Source organism: Euleptes europaea, chromosome 11, assembly GCF_029931775.1.
Source record: "Euleptes europaea isolate rEulEur1 chromosome 11, rEulEur1.hap1, whole genome shotgun sequence".
Classification (NCBI taxonomy): domain Eukaryota; kingdom Metazoa; phylum Chordata; class Lepidosauria; order Squamata; family Sphaerodactylidae; genus Euleptes; species Euleptes europaea.
In genome coordinates, this window is record NC_079322.1 from 40,091,684 (window position 1) to 40,116,977 (window position 25,294).

Here is a 25,294-nt window from a genome sequence, read left to right on the forward strand (position 1 = left end):
AATTAAATGCCAGCTTTCCTCCCTGAGTGAGGAAAGAAGGGTCTGTGAAATAATGCTTGCTTTAAGAAACTGAAACCAGCTCATGGCCACTTCGTTACATGCCCAAACTCTGGCCGCATGTGATCAACCCCCCATTTCAGACTGCTACCAGTGTTGTGAGAACGTGCTGTCAGTGTCTATTGGAGTGAGAAGGGTATGTTGAGCAATGCCAGATGCCCTCTATAATAGTAGTACGTATTGCAGTTCCACAGTGACACACCTGAAATGTAAAAACCTCAAAGGTCTCTTTTAAACTGTCAACGTAACATCAAAGCCCATAAGCAACACTTTCTGAATCATCAAAGTTTTCTGTTTACACTGCTGGATACCCTAATTTTTCCTCAGCACAGGCTTTCTCTCTTTCTTCAATGTATAAATACTGGTTTTAAAGCTCTGCTTCTCAGATCTACTCTTTTATATTGATAGAACAATTCTTTCTATCCTTTACTTTAAATTAACAGTGATTCCTCCCCAATAAGGAACAAGTAGAGGCAGCCGCGATATTAATTTGAAACTACAGACGGTTCTATCCTAGAAAATGATGTGAAAGTACTTGATGTCTTCTTTTCTCTGAAGCTAGGCAGATCCAGGCTGGGTGGGAGAGCTCTATATAAGATGTTCTGAGCTCTTTGGAGTAATGGCATGACACGAATGAAATACATGAAGTTAGATAGGCTAACCAACCCAAATAATCCTACGAGGATTATAGTCTCAAATCTATTGTGTCTTTTTGCACTCAGTTTCTCCCAGTTATTTTTGTAACAGTTTTTCTATCTGTAGTTACAAGACCCACAATGAAATGGGATGTATCATCATTAGTAATATTTCATGTTAAAATTGCTTCCAGCCCTAACTGTCTTACAGGCTTCACTTTATAGAAAATCCATTTTCGATGCCTCACTGTCATTCTGCTGTGTGAAGGTCCTTGCCAATCAGAACTAACCTGCTAAGTGAAACTGTATTCTTTTCAGCCTGACAGCCTTTTCAGCCTACCCACTGGCCCTTCCGCTTTCTGGTGCTTGCAGATGACTGAACACACATGAAGCTGCCTTCTACTGAATCAGACCCTTGGTCCATCAAAGTCAGTACTGTCTACTCAGACCGGCAGCAACTCTCCAGGGTCTCAGGCAGAGGTCTTTCCCATCACCTACTTGCCTAGTCCCTTTAACTGGAGATGCCGGGGATTGAACCTGGGACCTTCTGCATGCCAAGCAGATGCTCTACCACTGAGCCACGGCCCCTCCTCTAAGTTCCCAACTGGATGAGATAAGGAAAAAATGTGTGGTACAGAACTTTGATACTAGTCAGTTGCCATCTCACCTTCCCTGCCTGGTCTGTTCCAATTCTAAGTTTAGGACTCCCTTGGTTCTTGCATCTCAACCTATATTGCAACTAGTGGACCACTAGTCCGGGCATTTGTATGGACTTGTAAGAAAAGAAAGTTGACATGGTGACCATTATAGCCACTGCATGATGCCAAGTTCATTTGTTGGTGCGATTGTGTAGATAACTGCTAGAGGAACAGTTTTGTTTTTAAAATAGAATAATGGTAAAACTGAGATTATCCATATATGTTGTAGATGGTGCTAATATAAAAAAAATGTTGGCAAGGATAATATCACCAAATCCCTATAATCAACACAAATGCACAATCTGCACATAGTAATGCAGAATATCAACCACCTAGCTATGTGTCAAAGTTTTCCTGTTTGGGAATTCATCTGAAATAAATGTTAGTAGTCAAAACAAACTAGTACTTGAAAAATGTGTGTGTAATTTCTGACTGCAGCCAGCCAACACAAGGCAAAGCATCTATCAAGGGGGGTGGGGAAAGGACATATTAAATGGACGGGTTGTTGCCTTGATCCCTGATCCAATACGTTCTTCTGTTCTTTATAACCCAGTGCTCTATTTGTACTCATTCATTTTAGTAACCCATAATTCATTAAGCGCTGCTTGGCTGTTGAAAAGTTTGAAATTTAATGCAAGGGCATGGCATAAAATAATCAAAATTATAGCAAAAGGGGGAACATAGCTCCTAGCAATTCAGATCATGCTTTGGTTTTGACGTGAACCTTGAAATTGAAGTATTTGATTCAATAGAAAAGAGTTGGTTAATAATTAGTAAAGTGTACTATAAGATTAATGTGTCTGCTGAAGCAGTCTGACCCCCAAAGAGGCCAAAACTAAAGGGAATTATAGATGGGTTTGGAAAGTAATAACCTTATGTTTATTACTCACTCAACCCATCTTTTATCCCAGTCAATGCCCTCTTCAAGAAGTGTCACTGCTATTGTGTTCCCATGAGGAATTTAAACTGTTCTGTTGTCCAGGGAACTACCTGACCTATAGATCTTAAGATTTCCATTTATCCTCCAAGCAGTGCCACACAATGTTTTTGAGCAAATATCTTTTTTACATGACTAATATGGAAATGGAGTAATTTCATGAAAGTCAATGGGACTGGACTGAAGTAAGGGAATCGTTCAGCCACTGGTACCTCTAATGTCATGCTCCAGTGTGTGAATGCTAAATCATCTGTTTAGACCGAAGGTGTACTTATCTTGAGGTGAGTAGCAACTGTACCTGAATGGACAACCAAGAGAAAGAACCTATTTTTCCCAGGCTCGTAACCCTAAATGCATCTCTCAATAGCTAGCTAGCTAGCTGCAGTCCAGAAGAAGTAATCTGAAAATAGCAGTTAAATTCTGTGTATAGATTCCCTTCCTGATTGAGGTTTGGGTGTACCTGGGCAGCTCAGTGCCTCCCACTTCTTGTGGTACTATGGGGCTAGCCAGTGGCTATAGGGATTGAGTTGGAATTTTTCCTCTCTGATTGGTTTGGCTGGGGATAGGGAGTTTTTGCCCACTCTGCAACACAAGGCTAGAGGAATATCTCACTTGGTGATGGGTTTGTGTGTGTTAATTAGACTGCTTGATTAAATAGGTCACAGCTTAGAAGGCTTAGGTAAATGGGAGAAAACTGTGATATAAATATTTTAAAAAAATAAATAGTACATTGGTGAGCAGCCTGAGGCATCATTTGGAACATGAAGGCGGTTTACCTACCAGAAACAAGGACTCCCCGGATGCCTGCCTGCCTCCTCACCTACCCAAAGCAAATCAGCTCAAAGATGACGATGACTTGTCCTGATGTTCTTTAGCGTACCATGAATATGTTGTAAGAGGAACAAGCAGCAGCTCTTACAAGTGCCCTGGACTTAGAGGCAGGGTGAGGTCAACCTGGGAGCAAGGCAGAAATACTGTGTCTTCAATGCCTCAGCTCAGACAGTTCATTCCTACACTGAGGCATGGGACTGGGGCAAGTACATTGACCAAAAACCACTGCCGATATTTAATTATTGCAAGACAAGTATTTTGCCTTCTTCTCTCTGGGTCCATGTGGAAGCGCACGTGTTTAAAGTTATGGGTTCGTTGTTCACACTTACATGTGTTTGCTGCAGGAAACCCTCCTGGCTGCCATTGGACCAACTACACAAATTGTAAAGCCGCCATGCGACAGAATCACAGTGTGATCCTAAAAGGGTGTAACTCTGATTAGGGGTCATGGACCTCATCATTCTTTAACCAGAAAATGTTATGCAGACTTCGTTGGTGGTCAAAAGCACTCCTTATATATGTAGCCATTTAACGTTTATATAAGGTTCATCTGTGGACACGCTGCAGACTCGATAGTTTTAGAATACCAGCACCCCCTGCAACAGTGGGGAACCAGAAACATCGGAACATGTCCTCCTTAGGTGCAGCTACCATAAGGAGGACAGGGAGAAGATTCTTGGCCCTCTTTTAAGAAAGAGTACTGGTTATCCTGAAGCTGTTAGAGTTGACATCCTTCTTAAGGATGAATTTTCTCAGGTAACAAAGTTAGTGGCCAAGTTTTGTAGAATAGTAGTTAATCGTAGGAAATCTAAATATAAACAGGAATGAAAAGTTGTAGAGTGGAGTGATTGCTTAAATTGTATTGTTGACCAGTTGTTTATCGAGAGTAACATCTTGTATAGTGTTTTAATTAAACTGTATCGTTTCGTACTGCCACTCTGGATAGGGCAACGTTCCTGTAAATATTTTTTGTTTGGTCAAAGGACCGTAATAAACAATCTGAATTTAGAATACCAGCACACATAAAAGACAAACTAAGCGCCTGCTTTTAAACCTGTATCATCAGATAATATATTTTGAGAAAAAAAAAGGGTTCTACCTGTGCTTGGTTGCCTGTGTGCAGTGGCGGGTGTGGCGAGGTCTGGTGATGCGCCGGGTGTGCGTGGAGGTGTGAATGCGAGTGGTGATGCGGGTGGTTCTGCTGGTGATGAGTCTGAGGATGAGAATGGTGTGTAGGGTGCTGATGCTGGTGGGGATACGGATGATGAGGCGGAAGTGACTGGTGCTGATGCGGGTGCGAGTGCAGATGATGGTGGGCCGTCTGGTCCTGTCGGGAGCTCATCATTTCCATCATGTGACCCATAGTATTCATATTTCCATTTGACATGCCTGCAGGATGGTGAGTCAATGCTGCCTTCAATCTCTGGAACAAAACGAAAGAGAGAATTTACAATAAATATATCGGGTGCGGGGGGAGGGTGTCTCTAAGATGTGAGGCAAAAGTTGTCGATTTTTACGAATTTGGTCCAAACCGTGGGATATTACTGAACCACAGTTAAGAACTTTCACTCTGTTTCTGGGCACCATTCGAAGTGCTGGCTGTTACCTTTACAGCCCTAAATCGCTTGGGGCCAGGATACCTCCTCCACACTGTCCAACCTGCCAGCTAAGATCTTCCTTGCAAGTCCTGCTGTCTGTACAGCACCCCCACCCCGCCTTCAGAGGTGAGGTGGGAAGTGACCAGAGACAGGGCTTTGTCAGCAACAGCACCTTGTCTGTGAGATGCCCTCCCCCTGAGGACTGCCTACATTATTCTCTTTTAAGCACCAGGCCAAACACATTTCTTTTTACCCACGATTTTAATGAAGGGTTGGTCTTTTAACATCATTTTACAGTCTGCTTTGAGCTTGAGAACTGTGTGTGGCTAATTTTAAGCTGCTCAATGTTTTACGTTTTTGTGCTCTGGCTAGGTTTTTATTACTGGGTTTGAAATAATAATTTATAGGCTTTTATATTTTTATTATGCTTTATTTTGTAAGCCATCTTGGGAAGGTTCCTTGAAAAGACAGATATAAATATATAATTGTTACATTTCAGCTAAGGACACCAGATCTCCCACTTCAGCATGAGACTTCCCAACCTCCCTCTGTTGCCCACTGGTCTGTTGAGAGTTAGTTGGGTGTATGTGTTTGTGTTAAAAAAAGCAGCATTACGCTAGCAGCACATCCTCACTTCCAGCAGGTACCACATTGCTGGTTTGTCACATTTTAGTTTTTATCCCCACTTTGCCATGGAAACTCATTGAGAGACCCTGGGCCCAGTCACTGCCTCTCAGCCTAACCTACCTCACAGAATTGTTGTGAGGATAAAACAGAAGAGGGGAGAGTGATGTAAACTGCTTTGGGTCCTCACTGGGGGAAAAGTGGCATATAAATCAATGTCAATCCTTCCTTAAAACCCATATTTCCCACAAAACTTTTACCGTAGCCACAAATTCTCCCTTCTCTACCTAAAGGAAGCAATAACATATAACTGCATGTGGTTTCCCTATTTATTCTGGGCCTCTCCTCTGTCCACCGATGATACATTGTTTGCCACACAATCACTTACTGCAGAGAACCATTTTCGACCTCTAGCTGGAAGTTTTTGAGCAAGCAGGAATCTTTCCTGAATTACTTTCCAGTTATAGTGGCCGCTGCTTGGGAATGTTTATTAGGGAGCTGTCATGGCCCAGCCGGGCCCAGGGGACAATGATGACTCCTCTGATGAAGAGTCAGCCAGCAGCCCTGGCTTCTATCCACAGCCAGCAGCTGAGGTAGTACAGGAAGAAGCAGCCCCTGCGGGGCTAGGCCCAAACCCCCAGCCAGGAACCAACGCAGCAACTCCTCAGCCCTCCTGCTCTGAGCTGGCTGCAGAAAGCCAGCTGCCTGTCTGCTCATGCCCCCTTGTCACCAGAGCCTCAGGAACAGTGGAGGAGGCGAACATGTAGGACCTTACAGGAGGCGAAGTGTTCATCTGGCAGCTCAGTACCGGCCCAACACTGACAGTGGGGATGAGTGTTTGCAGGAGCAGGTCTGAGGTGGATGGCAGGTGCACGGCATTACAGGCTGCCTGAGTGGCCTGCTGTTTATAGGCAGCTGGAAAGGGTGTAGCTGTGAGAAAACAACACATCTATGTACTCCTGACCTTGGTGAGCCTGCTGTGAACTGTTTGCTCTGTCTGGTCCTTGGCTTGAACCCTTGGACTTGCCTCTGTGATGTTTCAAACTGTTTGGTGTGTAGGTGCTGGGGGACCATGACAGGAGTGCAGATTAGGAGAACCACTAGTGCCAGCTGCACCATCTAAGACAGGCTTTCACTTGCTCTTCTTGCTTCCTGCCTGTAGGTATAAAGATTGGATGTGGCCAGAGGGGTGAGCCAGAAGGCATAAGTCAAAGAGCTTTTGGCCTTGGGCGGATGGCTCATTGGACTTAAGACCAGCCTGAGATAAGGTTGGATAGCCTTTTGTATATTTAATTGCATTTTATGCATTATAATTTGGTTGCCTTTTAATAGTTGTAAACTATTTTCCTAATTTAATAAGTGTTCCATTTATATAATCCAGAAAGAAAAATGGCTAATAAATATTCTAACTAATTTCACACAGAGTGTTATTCACTGTTTCTGTTCTATGGGCTTACAGTGGGAAGTTGGTTGTACAAAATAGGCATAGTGAGGAGAAATCAAGTGGCAGCAGCAGTCCAGAGAAGTTGAGGCTAAAGTTGGGCAGAGCCATGAAGGTGTTGCTCATTAAGTGGACCTGTGAAACTGACTGTAAAGTATCTCCCTGTAATGGACAGCTGCATTCTAGGGAGTTGTCTCAGTCATAGAACCCCTGTGATTGACAGGGAGTTTGAACAGAATTCTGAGAATGGCAGTTGGAGAGTTCTGACGGTTGAGAACTGACAGTTGACTGAGAGAGAAGTTGACAGACAGAGTTGCCAGCTGTTTGGTGAAGGATTCTCCTTTGGAGTGAAAAGGAACATATTTGGGTTTTGGATCAGGAAGGATCCATAAGGGAAACCGCTCTAAAGTTGATAGAGTGATCCCTACAAGTTTAACAGGAAATAGCTCTGTTGAAAGGAGGGATCCCAAGCCAGTTTAAAGAAGAAATTAGGGAAGTGTGTTAATGCTCCTAACTCCTCCAACTAAAGAACCATTGTGTAAAAGAAGATTCAGTTTAAAAAACAAACCAGTGACTGCCAAGAGAAATCATTCTCAGTAGAAAATAAAAGTTTAAACACTTGTATGTGAACCACCTTGATACATTTGGAATTACAATATAATGTAATATACAATATAATTGAGGCTTTCCCTCATATAAGACCCCCCCCCCCGCAATTCTTCTCAGCTTTTTGGTAATCCACATTATTTTTCAGGTTTGTGTAATGCAGGAATGCAGCAGAAACACGGCTCAAACTATAATTTTGGCAGTGCACGGTGTTAATATCTACACAAGCCCATATCTTCCTCTTGCAAATGTCATCTGCCTGAACACATTATTCCTATCTGATGATCTTTTTTCACACTATACTGTGGTGACCTGATTGGAATGGAGTTACTTCTGGCTGACCCAGAAATGAGCTAGGTCAGCCAATGTCCCTTTAAGTCAGCAGAATTGACTTGCTATGTTGCACCATGTTTTAAAATATCCCTCTTCCTGTCATGCTCCAGGAATCCAATTTGTGTCATGACACCCACCAGATCCACCTTGGTTCAGAAACAAAAGAATTGGATGCTTTTATCTGAACTGTCTGGGTCAGTAAATTCGGTTGTCACTATCTGAAGGGGGGGGGAAGCACTACAATTATTTTAAAAATGGAACAAAAAAGTTATCAAGAAACTAGAATTTACCCTTACTTCCCTCATCACCCATTCCTCCAACCTCACTGTCCGTTTTCCATGTGGTTACAAAGATGGAAGCCCACCACAACATTCTTTCACATGAACCCATACTCTATCTTTACTGTTAGTTGCTTCAAACATGCAGCAGAATGGATGTTTTTCAAAAAATATGGTAAGGAACAACAGAGACAAATATGCCAAATCTAAGTCATTTTCATGCAAGACATTATGTTTCTCCTTCAAAATGGAATCTGCTGAATGAAACGGGTTGAACAGCTACATTATTTTGGTAGAAGGCCAATAACATGTTATAAGATTGTTTATTCACTCCAAATATAAAACTCCCACAGAAATTTTTATAAATGGTGACTATTAGTCTGTAAATGTGCCCACGCAATGTTTGTCCAAATGATCCTGCTTTGATGGTGAACTACAGCATCTGCCATCATAAACGGCATAATTTTCATGCCTCCTTATTCCCCACCCCTCTCCACAAAGTGTCAGGGAGAAAACAGACCTTAATGTGTGGGGAAAAAAACCTCCGCCCCCCCCCCCAAAAGAAAAAGTTATGACTTTGGATTATGAGAAGAATACATTATTCTGTTTTCTTTCCACAGAGCCTTCAACCATATATATTTATATGAGATTGCAAATCAAGGGACGCAACAAGAAGGTTGACATGCAGCTGGTTTCTGTCAGTAGGGGTCATTTTTGTCCGGCCTGCGTGCTTTACAAGTTCCTTGTTCGCTTCTCTCAGCAGGAGGGTGGGCCAGCTGCCCTGGATCTAAATCCTGGTAAGAAACCAGCGATCTACCTCATATTGTCCCTCAGGGGCTACAGAAAGTGCCCATCCCCAGTCTCTAACTTCTTCCCTAGATCAGTGCTAAATTGATGGGACTATTGTCCACCCCACAGAAACATGCATGAAACACATGCACAATGACCCTTAACTTTCATTCAAGAGTTGCTGTTCACACAATGAATGAAAAATGTCTGAAGAAATACTGTATTCAGTGACCAACACAGATGATGAACCAATGAATGTAGTAAATGTAAAGGGATTTTCATCACTTAGTAAGATGGATGTGATGAGATTCGGAAGAACATAAGAACATCAGACCAAGGCCCATCAAGTCCAGCAGTCTGTTCACACAGTGGCCAACCAGGTGACTCTAGGAAGCCCACAAACAAGATGGTTGCAGCAGCACCATCCTGCCTGTGTTCCACAGCACCTAAGATAATAGGCATGCTCCTCTGATCCTGGAGAGAATAGGTATGCATCATTACTAGTATCAATTTTAACTAGTAGCCATGAATACCCCTTTCCTCCATGAACATGTCCACTCCCCTCTTAAAGCCTTCCAAGTTGGCAGCCATCACCACATTTTGGGGCAGGGAGTTCCACAATTTAACTATGTGTTGTGTGAAAAATACTTCCTTTTATCTGTTTTTAATCTCTCACCCTCCAGCTTCAGCAGATGACCCCACATTCTAGTATGATGGGAGAGGGAGAAAAACTTCTCCCTGTCCACTCTCTCCATGCATAATTTTATAGACCTCTATCATGTCTCCCCTCAGCCACCTTCTGTGATGCTGTGCTTCTTCAGCTAGCTCTTTAAAGGCCATCAACATGAAACTACTTTCCTGTAAATGAACATTCAACCCAAGATTCATAAAAAGGATGTGAACATTACTGATCTCTCTCCAGCATCAGAACTGAAGATACTTAATGATGACACTTCAGAAACAGACAAAACTCTTTATGATTATTCCTTATGAGCCAAAAGCCTCTAACGACTTCAAGGAAAGCATGAACGTTTCAGAAATCCACATCAAGGTCTATGTTTTGGTTTAGACAATGCCAATTTGCCAGTCTTGCTAATTAGCCCCAGGCTTGACTCCCTTATGTTCTTTAACATGGAGGAGCATAGTGGCTTTAAAAGTACCTTACTGCTCACAAGGTGCTGCAAAGACAATGACTGGCTCAAAGTAAGCAGGAATCAGAGGCTTTGTGGCGAATTTGAAGATGGGTGGTAGTTGCTTAGTCCACGATGCAATAAAGTACATGTGGAGTTTTGACCAAGGTTGGAGGATTGTATCTGTAGAATCCCTCCCAGCTCGGTTCAGGTGTTCATATTGGGTGACAAGTTGAGTGTCATATTAGGTGACAGGTGGTGCAGTGAGTCAAGCTGACTACTGAAAGAATGTTGAATACTGGGTGGAGGATGAACTTACATGCATTGTAGTAGCCAAAGGCATTCTATTCACTGACTTAACATAGTTATCCTTTTTGTCAGAAATACCATCCACCTCCAAACATCTATTGCCTTGAAAACCCTACCATCTGTGACTTTTATCAAGCCATGACTTGATTGCACTTTCCATCACCATCTACAGAAGTACTAATTTCCTGTCCTGTGGTTGGCATCTATGTTCCCTCTTCAGGCTGGAACTCTGCACTTCTATCCTTTTGAAAGTAGTCTGGGACAGAGACTTTGCAACCGGGACAAAAAACTTCAACCAGGGCTGCATACAGTCAATACAGTCCATGTGCTGCTGAAGTGAATGGCAAAAGTCTCCCTAAGGGGTCCAGATCTTCTCCTCTCTTCCATTGCTAATGCAACCTACGAGGAGGCAGCTTAGTACTGGAAAGACTCAAACAGCAGTCCAGAGACTACGAAGGAGTGATCATTCAAAAGTTAATGAAATAGACTTTGAAGAACTGCGAATGAGAGGCATAGGTATAGTTACAGCTATTCCCACATAGCGCTGGGATACAGTCTTTGATCAGGACAGGTACCGTTATGCTGTTCTAGTCCAAAGCTTCTTAAACTGTGGGTTGCGACCCCATACGGGGTCACGTAACTGAATGCGGGGGTGGCAAAAAAATTGATTATCAGTAAATGTTTGATTTGTATACCTATTTTACATACCCAGGGTCGCGTAAAAATTTCTCGGGCGAAAAGGGGTCACGAGTGGAAAAAGTTTAAGAAGCCCTATTCTAGTCTAACACTCAGAGGTGGAAGCAGTCCACTTCATTGCATATATTGCACTTCACTGCATATATTGTTCCTTAAAAAACCATTGTCAGAAAATGGGCAATTCCTGGAAGGGCACTATTAACTATTGGAGGGTTATGATCACTGTTTGAAGATCACTGCCATACAGAAAGAGAAAGCAGCACATTTGGGGGGGGGGGGTTATGTGTGAAACCCTATCAGAGCAGCCCTGAAGCTGTTTGGCATTAAGTGAAGATAGAACTGGAGAAAGCAGACACTAAACTAGCAAACCACATCACACACCCACATTTTATTTAACCAGGATCTTTGTGCTTAAGCTGTGGCAGCCTCAGATTTGAATGGGCCTCGCTGATGGAGCAGATGATCTCTCTTTCCCACAGAATGTTCACATCATACCACAGTCTAGAAGCTTCCTGCCCTATTATCAGGCTGGCCAAATCAGTTCCTCTTATGCAGCTACTTCTCCTTGGAACCCTGCCAAAATATGAAAGACAAGTTGTGGGAGAAGCAGGGTGGCGGTGATGGTGGGGGTGGGAAGGAATCAACCAACCCAAAAAGGGAAAGGGAGGAGGGAACATTGGGCAGAGGATGGTTGAAGCGGCTAATTCTTTTCAAGTTGTTTTTCCCTCCTGCGGTTAAGGCAGCGAGAGATAATTTATCACATGTTTTGATAGTGCTCCAGCTGGCAGCAATGAGAGATACCTTTTTATTAATTTAATTAGTCCACTTAGTTATCGATGGAGGCTGAAAAGTGCAATCACGGGGCAAGCAGGGCCCGTTCCAGCCTGTCTAGAGCCTGGATCTTCAGGAGCAGGGCAAAACAGAGTATTTCCACATTTGCTGCTGTGTGCATGTCTATCATGCTTTTACCTTGAACAATGAGAAAAAAAACATTGCACGTTACACATTTCCTGTACTTTGTGGGCACAGTTCTAGAAATGTATTTATGTCTGCTAAACTACCTTTAACTAAGTAAACATGGTTCTGCTTCTTAACGTTCCAGTTCCCAGTTCCCTCTCCTTAGGGTTGCCAACCTCCTCAGCCAGCCATCCGTGATTACAAGGACGGTACACTCCTTTGCTTCATAAATGAACTCTCAGGCATACGGAAGAATTGAAAGCTCTGATATTCAGAGCTTTTCTGTCTCTACAGATGGAGGCTCCTTTCATTAGCCATGGCTAGTAGCCCTAGATCTGTGTTGGTGAACCTATGGCATGCGTGCCAAGTCCGGCACGCTCCAAGCCCTTCAAAGCCCCCCCACTTCCCTGGACTCCCCGCGGCCCCTGTTGGCACTTTGCGATAAACAAGTGGGTTTGGGGTTGCAGTTTGGGCACTCGGTCGTTAAAAGGTTCACCATCACTGCCCTAGATGGACCTCTCCTCCAAGACTTTGTCTAACCTTCTTTTAAAGACATATATGCTTGCGGCCCTAACTACCTCCACTGGCAGTGAATTCCAGTCTAATTATTAGTTGAGTAAAGAAGTATTTCCTTTTCTGTCCTGAACCTATTTCCCAACAATTTCTTTGGGAGTCCCAGAGTTCTAATATTAAGGGGAAAAGCTCCCTCTATCCACTTTTATCACCCCATGCATAATTTTATAATTCTCTATGTCTCCCCTTAGCCAACTTTTTTTCTGGAGTCTGGGAATTTTTTTGATGTTTTATAATTTCTTTAGGTCTTTGCAACTGATTCTGTAAAACCAACATGTTTATTGATATCACTAGCATGGTTTATTCAGACTTTTAAGTGGGATTAAACAAGACTATCAAGAGTTTCATATTACTGGATGCAAAAATCTCTCAACAGCTATGCATATTGTTTTATAGCTCTGCTGTTTTCCAAACGTATAATGTATTTCATGTAAGAATCTGTTTTTAAGCAGATCTCACAGCAAACTTGTACATAGATAAATTATAAAAGCCTTCCTACGGAGGATGTTTCAAGAACAATAGCCATTTCCATTTCAGTTAAGCTTTCAGAGTTTTGAACACAGATGTCTGTATGGCTCACGGTGTGATTTGGTATCCAATGAGAAGATTTGAGGTTTTTTGTCATCGTCCCCCCCAATTATTTTGGAAAGTGAGACTGACACATTTGACAACATTTCATAAATTCTGAAATTTTTCACTGCAACCATATTGAATAGTTTTGTTCAAAGTTGATAATTACTCTTATAAATCAGCCCAATGTGGCATTTCTTGTGATCTCTTTCAATAGTCTCCCTTGAGGACAGGAATCCCATCTGCTACACTCCATTCAGGCTAATTGAAAGGGCACTGGCTTTTTAAAATGGATTCATTAATTACTCCAGTACGCAGGTTCTCAAACTTTGTCACAGCAAGAAGTTGAAAGCAAGAAGTTAAAAACAAAGAACAGCTGGACATTTCTAGGTGTGACTTAGAACAACTTCCCCCAGTCCAATCAAAACAGCCTCCCTAGGGTAACTACTACATGTAGCAAGTTGTTTGTGTGAACCAGTTCAATTGCTCCCATTGTACAGCTTGTCTTTACACCACTGTAAACTTCCACAAGGAATGTTCACTGGGAGAAACAAAACAATGGCAGATGTCAATTAGCAGGAATTGTGACTGATCTCCCAACTACAGAGATCAGTTTCCCTGGAGAAGATGGCTGCTTTGGAGGGTGGACTCACAGAGATCCATCCCTTCCCAAACCCTGCCTTTCCTGGCTCCAATCCCAAATCTCAAAGAATTTCCCAACATAGAGTTGGCAGTTATAGTGGGGATGCATGTGAAGTGGTGTAGAGTACACTGTTTGCCTGGGACCACTGAGTCGCAACCACTGGGGGAAGCCCCCTGTGGCAACCAGAAAGCACTGTGTGGCAGTGGCTTGATGCCAAGACTGCATCGTACACATCCCACAACAAGGCTAACAGCACTCCCTATGGGCATTTACCAGTGTTATGTATGCTCAGATGTTTCCCATAAAGCAGACAACTGAAGAAAATGGTGCTCACCAACTGAGAAAGGCACCACTTATTTGTTAATTATTTAAATTAGCTTTGCTGCCTATTCCATTCCTCCAGGCAGAAAACCCTGAAAAGAAGCAATAAAAGCCCTTAAATATAGTATATATTAAAATAAAACTGCCATTAAATTACATCCTCATTCTGTATACTTATTCCCAACCACTAAATGGTTGCCCAAATAGAAAAATCTTGATTTCCCCTTGTATTTTCTGGAAGAGATCTCAGAGAGAAGACAGTTTTGGAGCTGGACAGTAGCAGCCACTGAGAACACCTCAGAGTCTCGGAGCGCTCTTGCTACTCTGACTGGCCACCACAGGAGTTTAATCACAGTTAACCCCAAAGATGAATTCACAGAGAGACTTAATTTTGTTTCATGCATTCTTCCTTTCCAACATACACCCAATGTAGAGTTGGTAGCCAACGACTACCATCCAGTCAGTGGGATACTGGGGTGGTGGAAAAATGGGTGGGGTTCACCATAGAGTTTCCACTGAATTCTAGTGACATGACATCACTTCCAACTTCACCCCAGAAATGACAGCATGCCGTCAACATCACAGTGACTTTTGATTCCCCCCCTTCTGGCTTATTGGGTAAAAGTTGCCAGCAGGAGATCCTCTGCTATAGCCCAAGACCTGACAACCGTAACCCAACGTCATATGGAATGCACGTTCTCCACATAGAGGCCTATACGCAGGGTGTGCATTCTGAAATTCCCAAGCCAAAAACAATAACAAGAAAGCCGCTGTTTTGGATTGTTACCATAATTTTCTGGAACAGTAACACAAATCTGGCCCTTGTAGCTGGTGGGAGGAAAATGATGGGGGCGGGGGGAGGAATGAGCGATAGTGTGATCACTTCTGTGAAAAACCCAGAAATGATGGTAGTCTGCTCCACGAATCACTGGAAATTCTATACTTTTCCTCCCAAGGGATGTCATGCTGTTGGTGGTTCCACCCCCTCATGTCCCCACTTCCCCCCAGACTCTCACCATTTACTATCCAGTCTAACAGGACCATAAACAAGCAGATGCATAAATCAGTGTGTATCACTTGTGCACATGCACTTTAAATATTTAATAGTGTGAGTAAATACAAGGTGTGATTTATGAGTGCTTCGTGTATTTATGCATGCCATCAGTACCTGATCTGAGACGCTTGAATGAAGTCTAATTGGTGGGACACTGAACGGCAAAACAGCCATGCCTTCTTAGGAAGCCCTGCCTCATATCGACGAGAACCCTGGCTGTAGAGTCTTTTCCGCAAGGTATTTATTTATTTAGATTATTTTCACCCCCTTTTTGTGTATGAAACGAATACAAGGATGTTTAAAGAAATTAAAACATATAAAATACAAAATTAGTCAAAACCATTGAACACCAGTACCAAAAATCAAAACAAAACCCTAAATGAAACCCAGAGATAAAAGAAATCCTATTGAAACTATTGAAGAAAAAGAGTTGTTTTTTATATGCCGACTTTGTCTACCACTTAAGGAAGAATCAAACCGGCTTACAATCACCTTCCCTTCCCCTTCCCACAACAGATACCCTATGAGGTAGGTGGGGCTGAGAGAGCTCTTAGAGAGCTGTGACTAGCCCAAGGTCACCCAGCTGGCTTCATATTTAGGAGTGGGGAATCAAACTCGGTTCTCCAGATTAGAGTCCACTGCTCCAAACCACTGCTCTTAGCCACTACACCATGCTGGCTCTCCTTATATGTTCCTAAATACAGGAGATAGTTTAGCCCAAGTAACTGAGAATCAGACAATTATTTTATAAACAACAAAAGAAGACAAATTCAAGAACAATAGTTTAGAAAAAGCAAATAGGAGGACTCTTGTCCCTTTTTTTCTTGTACCTTTTTTTCTTGTTACAATAAAAGAATAAAATACTATTACATATGAGGAAATTATTTTAAACCACCACTTTGTTCCTGGGGAATTAACAATTGCAGCCAGGGAATTAACAATTGCAGCCTATGTACTGTAATTTTGTAAGAAATACAAAAGAGTTAGAGAAGCAATTATTACTCCTTAGTAGATCTCAGCTCTCTTAACAAGTCGTTCTCCAGAAGATCTGCAGGGCAGCCTTAAGCAGAAGCGGATCTAATATTATTAGCTGGGGCTTACTCCTAGGACTGCAGTCAGAGCCAACCCTTCTAAGCCCATTTACTCTGTTTAGAATTGTGCTGTTGGTTACTTCAGTTCTTGCTACACTGGCACTTTCTACAGTAAGTGGACTTAAAAAAGAAACAAACAGTTAGCCATTAAGCCAGGATACATGTTATTAAAGGAATTTTATGAATTTAAAGTATTTGTATATACCTGTGAGATCAGTTGACCACGTAATAAAGTCATTTCATTGGGGGGGGGGGCTCTATAAAAAATATGACAAAAACCAACCAACCACTCCAGCATTCTACCAAATACTCTGATACATTCAGCAAAAAGGCTCTCCTAAGTAGCACTGCCTTGTATTGTTTTCTAAAGATGAGCAGGGGAATGATCTCCTTAGCTCTTCTGTTCTTTTCCCTGTTCTGGAGAAAAGGACTTGTCCAGAAGAATCCCATGAGGCAGATCTTACAGCAGTGACACAGTCAGCAGGGGTTATTGAGAAGAAGGCAGTTGTTGCACACAGGGCTGGATTAAAACATACTGATGTGAGGGATGCCTGGATTAGAACTACGATTGATCTCCAGACTACATAGATTACTTGCCCTGGAGAAAATGGCAGCTTCAGAGGGTGGACTCTATGGCATCACATCTCTGCTGAGCTCCCTCCCTTCTTCAAACACTTCCCTCCCCAGGCTCTGCCCCCTAATCTCCAGGAATTTCACAACCCAGAGTTGGCAGCTCTGAGGCCTTAAACTACATTGTTTAAGTTGCCTCACAGCAATATGGGGGAGAAGATATTAAGTAATTCTTAGAAATTATTTTGTAGTTGTGGTCCCTTAAAATCTGAATTGAAATGTGGTGTTGGAGGAGAGTGTTACGGATTCCGTGGACTGCCAAAAAAACAAATCAGTGGGTTATAGATCAAATAAAGCCTGAACTGACCCTAGAAGCTAAAATGACTAAACTGAGGCTATCGTATTTTGGTCACGTCATGAGACGACAAGAATCACTAGAAAAGACAGTCATGCTAGGAAAAGTTGAGGGCAGCAGGAAAAGAGGAAGACCCAACAAGAGATGGATTGACTCAATAAAGGAAGCCACGGCCTTCGATTTGCAGGATCTGAGCAAGGCTGTCAAAGATAGGACATTTTGGAGGACTTTCATTCATAGGGTCGCCATGAGTCGGAGGCGACTTGACGGCACTTAACACACACACACAAAATCTGAAGCCCTAAACTGTAGTTTACTTAGATTATGCATAAACCTGGTTCTGGTCGCACGGATTCATTGAGGGACAGACAGTAATGGCTTTAAAACATCCCAACCTCTCCCTATTGCCATCTAAACAGATTATCACAATGTAGGCCTGTCAAGCCTGTCCTGGCAACCAGAAGGAGACTGGGAGTGGGGTGGAGGTGGGCAGTAGTGATGGTATGACATCACTTCTAGGGAAAACCTGGAAGTGATACTATACCTCTTTAGGAATCTATGCTAAAATCATACAGTTTCCAGTGTTTCCTAGAGAGAAAGTAACAGCAGTATTCTCTAGAAATCACTGAAAACTCTATTGTTGCCCACAGAATTTACCATCGAGTTCTTGGTGGTTTCTAGAGAGTCATGATGTCACTTGCAGGTTATTCTTTAAATTTATGTCATCCTGCTGCTGTCAGCAATTTTTTAAATTTTATTTTTCTCCTGCCGGCTGCTGAAGTACCAGCCGGCAAGGTCTGCTGGGGGCAGGAGAACTTCTGCCCCCCAAGTAGGCATATGGCAACCATGTCATCATGCCATTGTCCCCCTTAGTCTTGATCTAAAACAAAAGCAGATGCGCTGGCAGCACTTTAATTTTTACATTTAAGTGTAAAGTTGCAAAACACTTGTAATCCCATTCCTCTTTTGCCACTAATTTAAGATTCATTCCACATCAATAAATATTAAGGACCAAACTACTTCAATATGTTTTCTTCTGCACTATCATAAATATAAAAGATGGTTTGTTAGAAGAATAACAACCCTGCAGGTAACAAATCCCAAACCTCTCCTCCTACAACCTCAAATTACTATTATTTTGATGAAAAAATAATTAGCAGAATAATGTGAAATGAATTTAAAATGTGAGGAGACAGCGATAAAGAGCCAAGAACAAACTCACCAGCACAACATTTCAATGCCATTGCCAGGCCATTTCATTGTGATCAGATTTCAGCATGAGCATTTTGCTTACTCAAGAGTCATGTGAAGTGCCAGCTAGCAACTCTGCATGACCTGCAGACGTGACATTATTAAAAGATGCTGGTTGTCAACCATATAACAAAGCCAAAGGTCATAGCCCCTACATTTTAAGGAATAGATTTTCTGTTGTGCTGTGTGCATTTGTACAGCATCGAGGTTCCAATATGCAGACCCTTGCCATTCATGCAAAAGCAGCAAATGGGGTAAAGCACATCGGCAGGAACCATTTCTTCTAACTTGCATGGTCTTTTTGGTCAATTAAAAAAAAAAACAGACTCCTGTTGTATTGCAGAATTAAACCTTTAAACTGGAATTACATTGGAGCACCATGTAAAGACTGCACACTATATGCAGTAATAACCACATATTTTTCTCATAATGGACTGTTATTAAATATTAATTTATATACCTGGTTCTTATTTTACAATTCAGTGTCACACCAAAAACCAAGCCCTTTCTAAAACGCCCTGGGATCTCTAAAGGCTAAAATTCTATACTAGGGGGAAAGTCCTACTAAGTTCAGTGGTGCTTACTTCCAAGTAAGTAGGTGTATTTGCACAGTATTTATATTGAACTTCTGGAAATATTCCAGTGATGAAATAGAGATACTCTAAAGCAGTGGTTCTCAACCTTTTTTCAACTGTGGCCCCCTTCCGACCTTGTTTCCTTCCTGTGGACCCCCTGTCCTACCGGTAGAAAGGTAGCTATTTAAACGTTTTGTTTGTAAATAGCCAAGGAACAAAGAAACATAAACAGCCACACAAAATGCACACATGCAGTTCTTATTGGAAAACTGAAATTTACACACAAAAAACCTCACAAAAAGGGAATACAACACGCTAATAAAGAACAATGTTCACATACAAGGGAGAACAAAACCTCTATCACTGTTTTCTATTTTCTTTTCTCGGTCACTTCTCTGTTTTCTTCACTTCTCACTTCCCTCTGTGGCCCCCTAGTCTCGTGCCGTGGCCCCCCACTTACGCAATTTTCACCTGTGCCCCCCTTGGAATATCCTGGGGCCTCCCAGGGGGCCATATGGCCCCAGGTTGAAAACCACTGCTCTAAAGAAATGGAATTGGATTCAATGGCTCCCTTCCACTAAGGGAGAAGGCTTTCTCAATGGAGGAGGAAGTCTCCTCAAGTGTCACTGGGCTGAACCCAGTCTGCTTGTCTGTGAGCCCAAGCACACTTAGTGGAAATGTTCCAATTAAATAAATAAGAATAAATTACAAGTAAATGCGTTTAGAACTGATGCTAGATTTGTGAGCTACATACATACAAAAGTGCAGCCGTTTCCAGTGATTCTGAACAATGATCATAAATATTTTTATTGATCTTTCAGTGCTGAAATGATGGAATGAAAATTAATGCGAGTTAAATGAACAAATGGTGTCAGAATTTCTTTTCTAAATAAGATCCATTTGTACCCATAAGATCCCTCTGCAAGAGATAATATGCTAATGAAATTTGACATTTCCAGTTAGAAAATGGTCCCTTTCACATGGTCTTTTGCTCTCACAAACACAACATGAAGGACAAAATGGGATAAATACAAGTTATTTGTGCGGATGATGGGAAAATCCATTTATCTGCCACATGCATGAAACTGTTGGCTGGGGACAGCTGAACAAACAGCTTGCAAAAGTCTTTTTGAAGACAGCCAACAAGTTACACCCATAATTTCATCTCTGTTAACAAAAACAACTCATACTGGTGCAGGACCTGGGATTGATTTCCTAGCCTCTGCATTACAGAGTGTCATGATGCACTTTAGGTACCACCTTGCTGATTTATAGGATACAATATGATGTCATCCAAATCCCATGTGAAAGGATAAAAAGTTGACATGTTTCCTTGGTGATATTATTGTATGCCCAACAGAAGAGTGATACAGAACTGCTCAGGCAAAGAACTGTGAACCACGAGCCTTAAGAATGGTTTGTTGTGTCACAGTATGGCAAATGGTGGGATATCTTGGGGAAGGGAAGAAAAACTAAAGGAAGGAAGTTTACATAATTTAAATAAATTAAGAACATAGCATAAGAACGGCCCTGCTGGATCAGACCAAGGCCCAACAAGTCCAGCAGTCTGTTCACACAGTGGCCAACCAGGTGCCTCTATGAAGCCACTAACAAGCCACTAAAATTGTTTGCAATCAGTCCATCACATCCAAAGACTTGCTTCTATGACTTGCTAAATTTCTAATGGTAATATATTGACACAAAATCACAGTGGTAGAAAAAAAAACATAATAGAAAGTAACAGAATGCATGAAATAGTGGAGAAACAATCTTGACATCACACATATCTGTAAAAGATATATGGATAGTAGTGCTCTGGGGAATTATGACAGCAATATATGAAAGAAGGGCAGGAGAGAGACCTGAATCAACCCAAGCAACTGTGGGGACAGTTACAAAGCTTAACATAGCAGAAACAATATTCTCTTCTAATCATATAAGTAAAATAATGCTTTAAAAGTTGGATAAGAGCATATAAGGAATGTCATTTGCTCAACAGTATTTGCAGTTTTTAACAGATATTTAGGAAAACCATATAGAAAAGTAACAGTGATATTATGCAAAACTCTACAAATGCTTCATTCAAAGAGGATCGCTAGATGAACAGCTCATCAAACGGTAAACTATTCTTGGATTGTACCACAGCAGAGTATGAGTACTGGTTGATTAAATGGCCCCCAATTAGTAAAATCACTTGCAGGTAGGAAACCATCAATACTGTACCTCTAACGTGGAATTTTGTGTGTGACTTGTTTTAGTGCAAAATGCATTTAATGCCCCCCTTGAGACCACAGTGGTATATATGTATGTATGTATGTATGTATGTATGTATGTATGTATGTATGTATGTGTCATCAAGCTGCAACTGACTTATGGCAACCCCATCAAGGGGCTATCAAGGCAAGTGAGAGGTGGTTTGCCATTGCCTTCCTCTGCAGTCTTCCGTGGTGGTCCCAAATCCAAGTACCGACCCTGTTTACCTGCTGAGATCTGAAGAGAGGCTATGCCATACAATTCCACATCCCTCCAGAGTGGTCAAGCAAAGTTTTTAGCTGTGATGAGTTCATGCCCAGATATATAAAATTCTGCAACACTGTTAATTATTGTCTGCATGTGTGCATAATAGAATATAATAGGAATGCACAAATCTGTCCTACTTTTAATCTTGTAGAAGAAAAATGTTTACTTTTTTAGAAGAGAGGAAAAGGCAGTCATGGAGAGAGCAAGGGCAAGCCCTCCATGGTCAGATCCTCATTTTCTGAAGAGAAGCTGCAAGGGTCCTACTTGCCACTCAGGAGGTTCACAACACATAATGCTTAACAAAATGGAGGAACCAAAATGTTACAGCTCTCCCACCCAAACACATATGTGAAGCTATAAAATGAAATATTAACAGCACAGCAAATTGGCAGCTGGCGCGGCCAGCTATGTTCAGTGCCAGTGGTGGGCCCCTTTACAGTTTTTTCCCTTAAGCACTCACCACTAAATGGACCATTAAAAGTACACCGACTCACCGGACAAAGTTGAGCTGAATATAATCAGATAAAGACAACAGTCTTCACATTTTATGCTTTCTAATGCAGACTGGATGACTTATGGAACTGAATTCATGACACAAATTCAGTCCCAGTTTCTAAACAGAGGGATAATGCTCTCATATGAACAGGTCAGTTACAAGGCTTCACCCAATCATGTTAAAACGACAAGGGAAAGTCCCAGCACGATAACCTTACCTTGTCATAAAGTAACATGAGAATTGGCCTTATTTATGGACTAGGAAACTATTTAATCTTCTTTGCCAAGCAGATTTATATCTTTATTTTACATCTGGTAATAAATGCAATCTTATGGAATACTTTTCTTATTTAAGTTTGTATGAGAATAATTTATAGTAGAAGTGCTTTCTGTGGATCTGTACTCATGACTGTGGGAGACAGAGAGCATTAACCAGGGGTATTTAATTGAAATGTACTACAAAGTACATGAGAGGTTTGATTGACAAAATGCAACACATAGTAACTCTCCACATCATCTGCAGTGTTTGTTATGTAAATCTGAGTTCTCAGTTCTGTAGTTCACAATACGGTGTCATTGAGTTCTCAGTACTGTAGTACTGAGAAAACGAATCCACATTTCCCAACAACAAAAGCTAAGTGTTCATTCATGGTTCAGCAAAATGGAATTATATTGTGCTGAAAATAAATGATCTTACAAGGACATATACTCCACTGGGGGAAAATGTATTTAGCAATTCCCTACTCTTTAGGTAACCCAATATTCAAACAAAGCCAGAAATGAGAACTCAACAAGCAGTATTGGGAAATCACCTCTAAAATGAAACGGGGGGGGGGGGAGGGACAATCTTAGTGCAAAAACACATTTCACGTTTTGTCCAAATAAAACATAGCAACAGCTCTGGAGGATGTAGCTGGCAGTTACCTACTGAAGCCCATCAGTAATGGGTAAGGAATTGGAGCTGACATTATGACACAACCAGCAATCTGGGGCCTTTTTGTGTGTGGTTAGGAACTAAATCCCACTTTGTTGCTGATGTTATTTGACAGACTTTCAAACAGTGACGTGGACTTGAAGGACTATTTCTTTCACATACTAAAATACCATGGGATAACAGAAACCTGAGCTTGCCACATATCTGGAAAAATCCATGGTATTTAAAATGAGAACTATTCCTATTATGGAATTTAATAAATATGGGCAACATGGAAATGAAGTTTTATCTACTGAATGCCCAAACAAACAATCCTTAGCTCAAACCAAAGCCCCAGTGCATGGGAATGTGTCGAAAGCAAACAGATCCATTCAGTCATGTCAGCACATTCTGTATCATGCACTATGTACAAACAGTGTGCTTTTAAGGGCAATCTCTTAATGTGTCTTGATTTACACATCATGGGAGCAATTCAAATGCACTGTTACCATCTAACCTCCATGGATTTCAATGGCACTTCCACAAAAGTCCTTTGAAATTAATAGTTGTTGTTCCATGTACATATTATCAATTGTGCAAAATCACTCTATTTGTTTTGGAAAATGTGGATGAGGACAAGACACCCATTCTAAAATGTGGGGGAAGTAGACTGAACGCACAGTCCTAGAACGATGCATGCCGCTTGACTTCCTTGGAAAAAAGGAAAGGCAGAAATGTAATCGACGGCTAACACACCCATGTAACTGCTTCGACATGCTCTGACATTGCAGTTGAGCAACTGATCGAGGGGTGTGAAATCCAGTCAAGTGTATAGCTTAGTTGTACAAATGGATGTGGCATTGTATTAGGACAGCAGCTGTGCCCTAAAACCACAAAGGCTCTAGTGTGGATAGTTCCTGTTTACTACCCCTTCTTTCACATGCATGAGAGCCAGTGTGATGCAGTGGCTAGAATGTTGGAACAGGTTCTGGAAGAATGGGTTCCCATTCTCCCTCTGTGTGGGAGAAAGTTGGCCATCCTCTCTTTCTCTCAGCCCAATCTATCATAGAGGTTTGTTGTCATGATAAAACAAGGAAGGGAGAACCACATAGGGTGCTTGAGGCTCCTTAGAGGAAGGATGGTATAAAAATGTACTAGAGGGATCCTATGTAGCATAAGTGGATTGCCCAGTTTGTCTGAGGATTACAGCCTATCATGGACTGAAAAACTGAAGAGCAGGTTCACACTGGAGAACTGAACCTGTCCCTGCCTCAGCTAACCATAAGAACGAATATTTAAATGCCCTAAAACACGTCACACATTTTAAAATACAGGCGAAATGAACAAGGCACAGATCCGTTTTTTAAAGCATTTGCACTCTGAGGCACTGGTTTTCAGGGCAGAGAATGTGTGGTCAAATCATTTTTACCTCATATAGAATGAGCATTTTGCATACCGTGCATTTTCAGGCATAACCACTCCCCCCCACTAAAATTACCGTCATTCTTTATAATTCGAAAAGGAAAACTAAGTTAAAATTGTGCACAGTATGCCCATATGATATTTTATCTCCTATGGGTTTCTTTATGCTTATACATCTGTACAATAACAACATGCTTCCCTCTAAATCTCCCCCTCCAGTTTATTATATATAACATATGTCAGAAAAATACACCAGAAACGTAAAAGCTCCTTTCAAATTGCAGTGTACTGCAACAAGGGAAAGCAACACAATTAATCACGCTGATATAAATGAGGATTTTTGGGGGGTTGAATTGGGTTGTAAATGTACTGACTGTATGTTTTTCATTAATGCTACTTCGGCCGAGGACTTACTTCTCACCGTAAATATTCTTTTCTGGAAGTCAACCAACAAAAGAAGGATTCTGAAAGACACACCATCACAATCAGAATAGGTACAGCACTTCTGAAAAGGCTCGTGGTGCTGAGGATTTGGGAAAGTATATGTTGGGTTCTTTCTGGAATACTAAAGCTTGTACACTCTTCAAAAATATGTAAAGTCAAGGCACATAGAGGGGAGAAATATTGTGTCCACTGACCTCTGGATGTAAATATGTATAACCAAATGACTGCAGCAAGCCCAAGTGTATGCAAACAGGTTAGGTATTTTGCAGAACTCCTGACTCCATGTACAAAGCCTACATGTGTACACATGGATGTGTGTGTGGGGACCCTTCTATGGTTATGCAAGGTAGATACAGGAATCTACCATATTTGGAAAGAACCTGCCCATTTTCTTCTGGTTCTAATGATTCTCTAGCACACGTGCTTCTGGAATGTCATTTTTATGGGAATCTAAGATCAAGATATATTATTCCTCTTCTAACAGATTGGACTAGTAACTCTGTGTCTGAGCTAATTCCCTATTTATTAAGTGACAGAGATCCTAAGGTTACATTGGCAGTGGCAAAATTTCTCTCAGT

General features: G+C 41.7%; 1 protein-coding gene across 4 annotated transcripts in view; it reads right to left on the minus strand.

The window, feature by feature from the left end:
• The window catches only part of CREB5 (cAMP responsive element binding protein 5), a 219,455-nt gene that overhangs the window by 8,726 nt on the left and 185,435 nt on the right, over positions 1–25,294 (minus strand). For all 4 annotated transcript variants that reach the window (XM_056857523.1, XM_056857525.1, XM_056857526.1 and 1 more), the window contains one exon: positions 4,258–4,581. In XM_056857523.1, the coding sequence (XP_056713501.1) occupies positions 4,258–4,581 (324 nt within the window). The remainder of the gene's footprint in view (positions 1–4,257; positions 4,582–25,294) is intronic.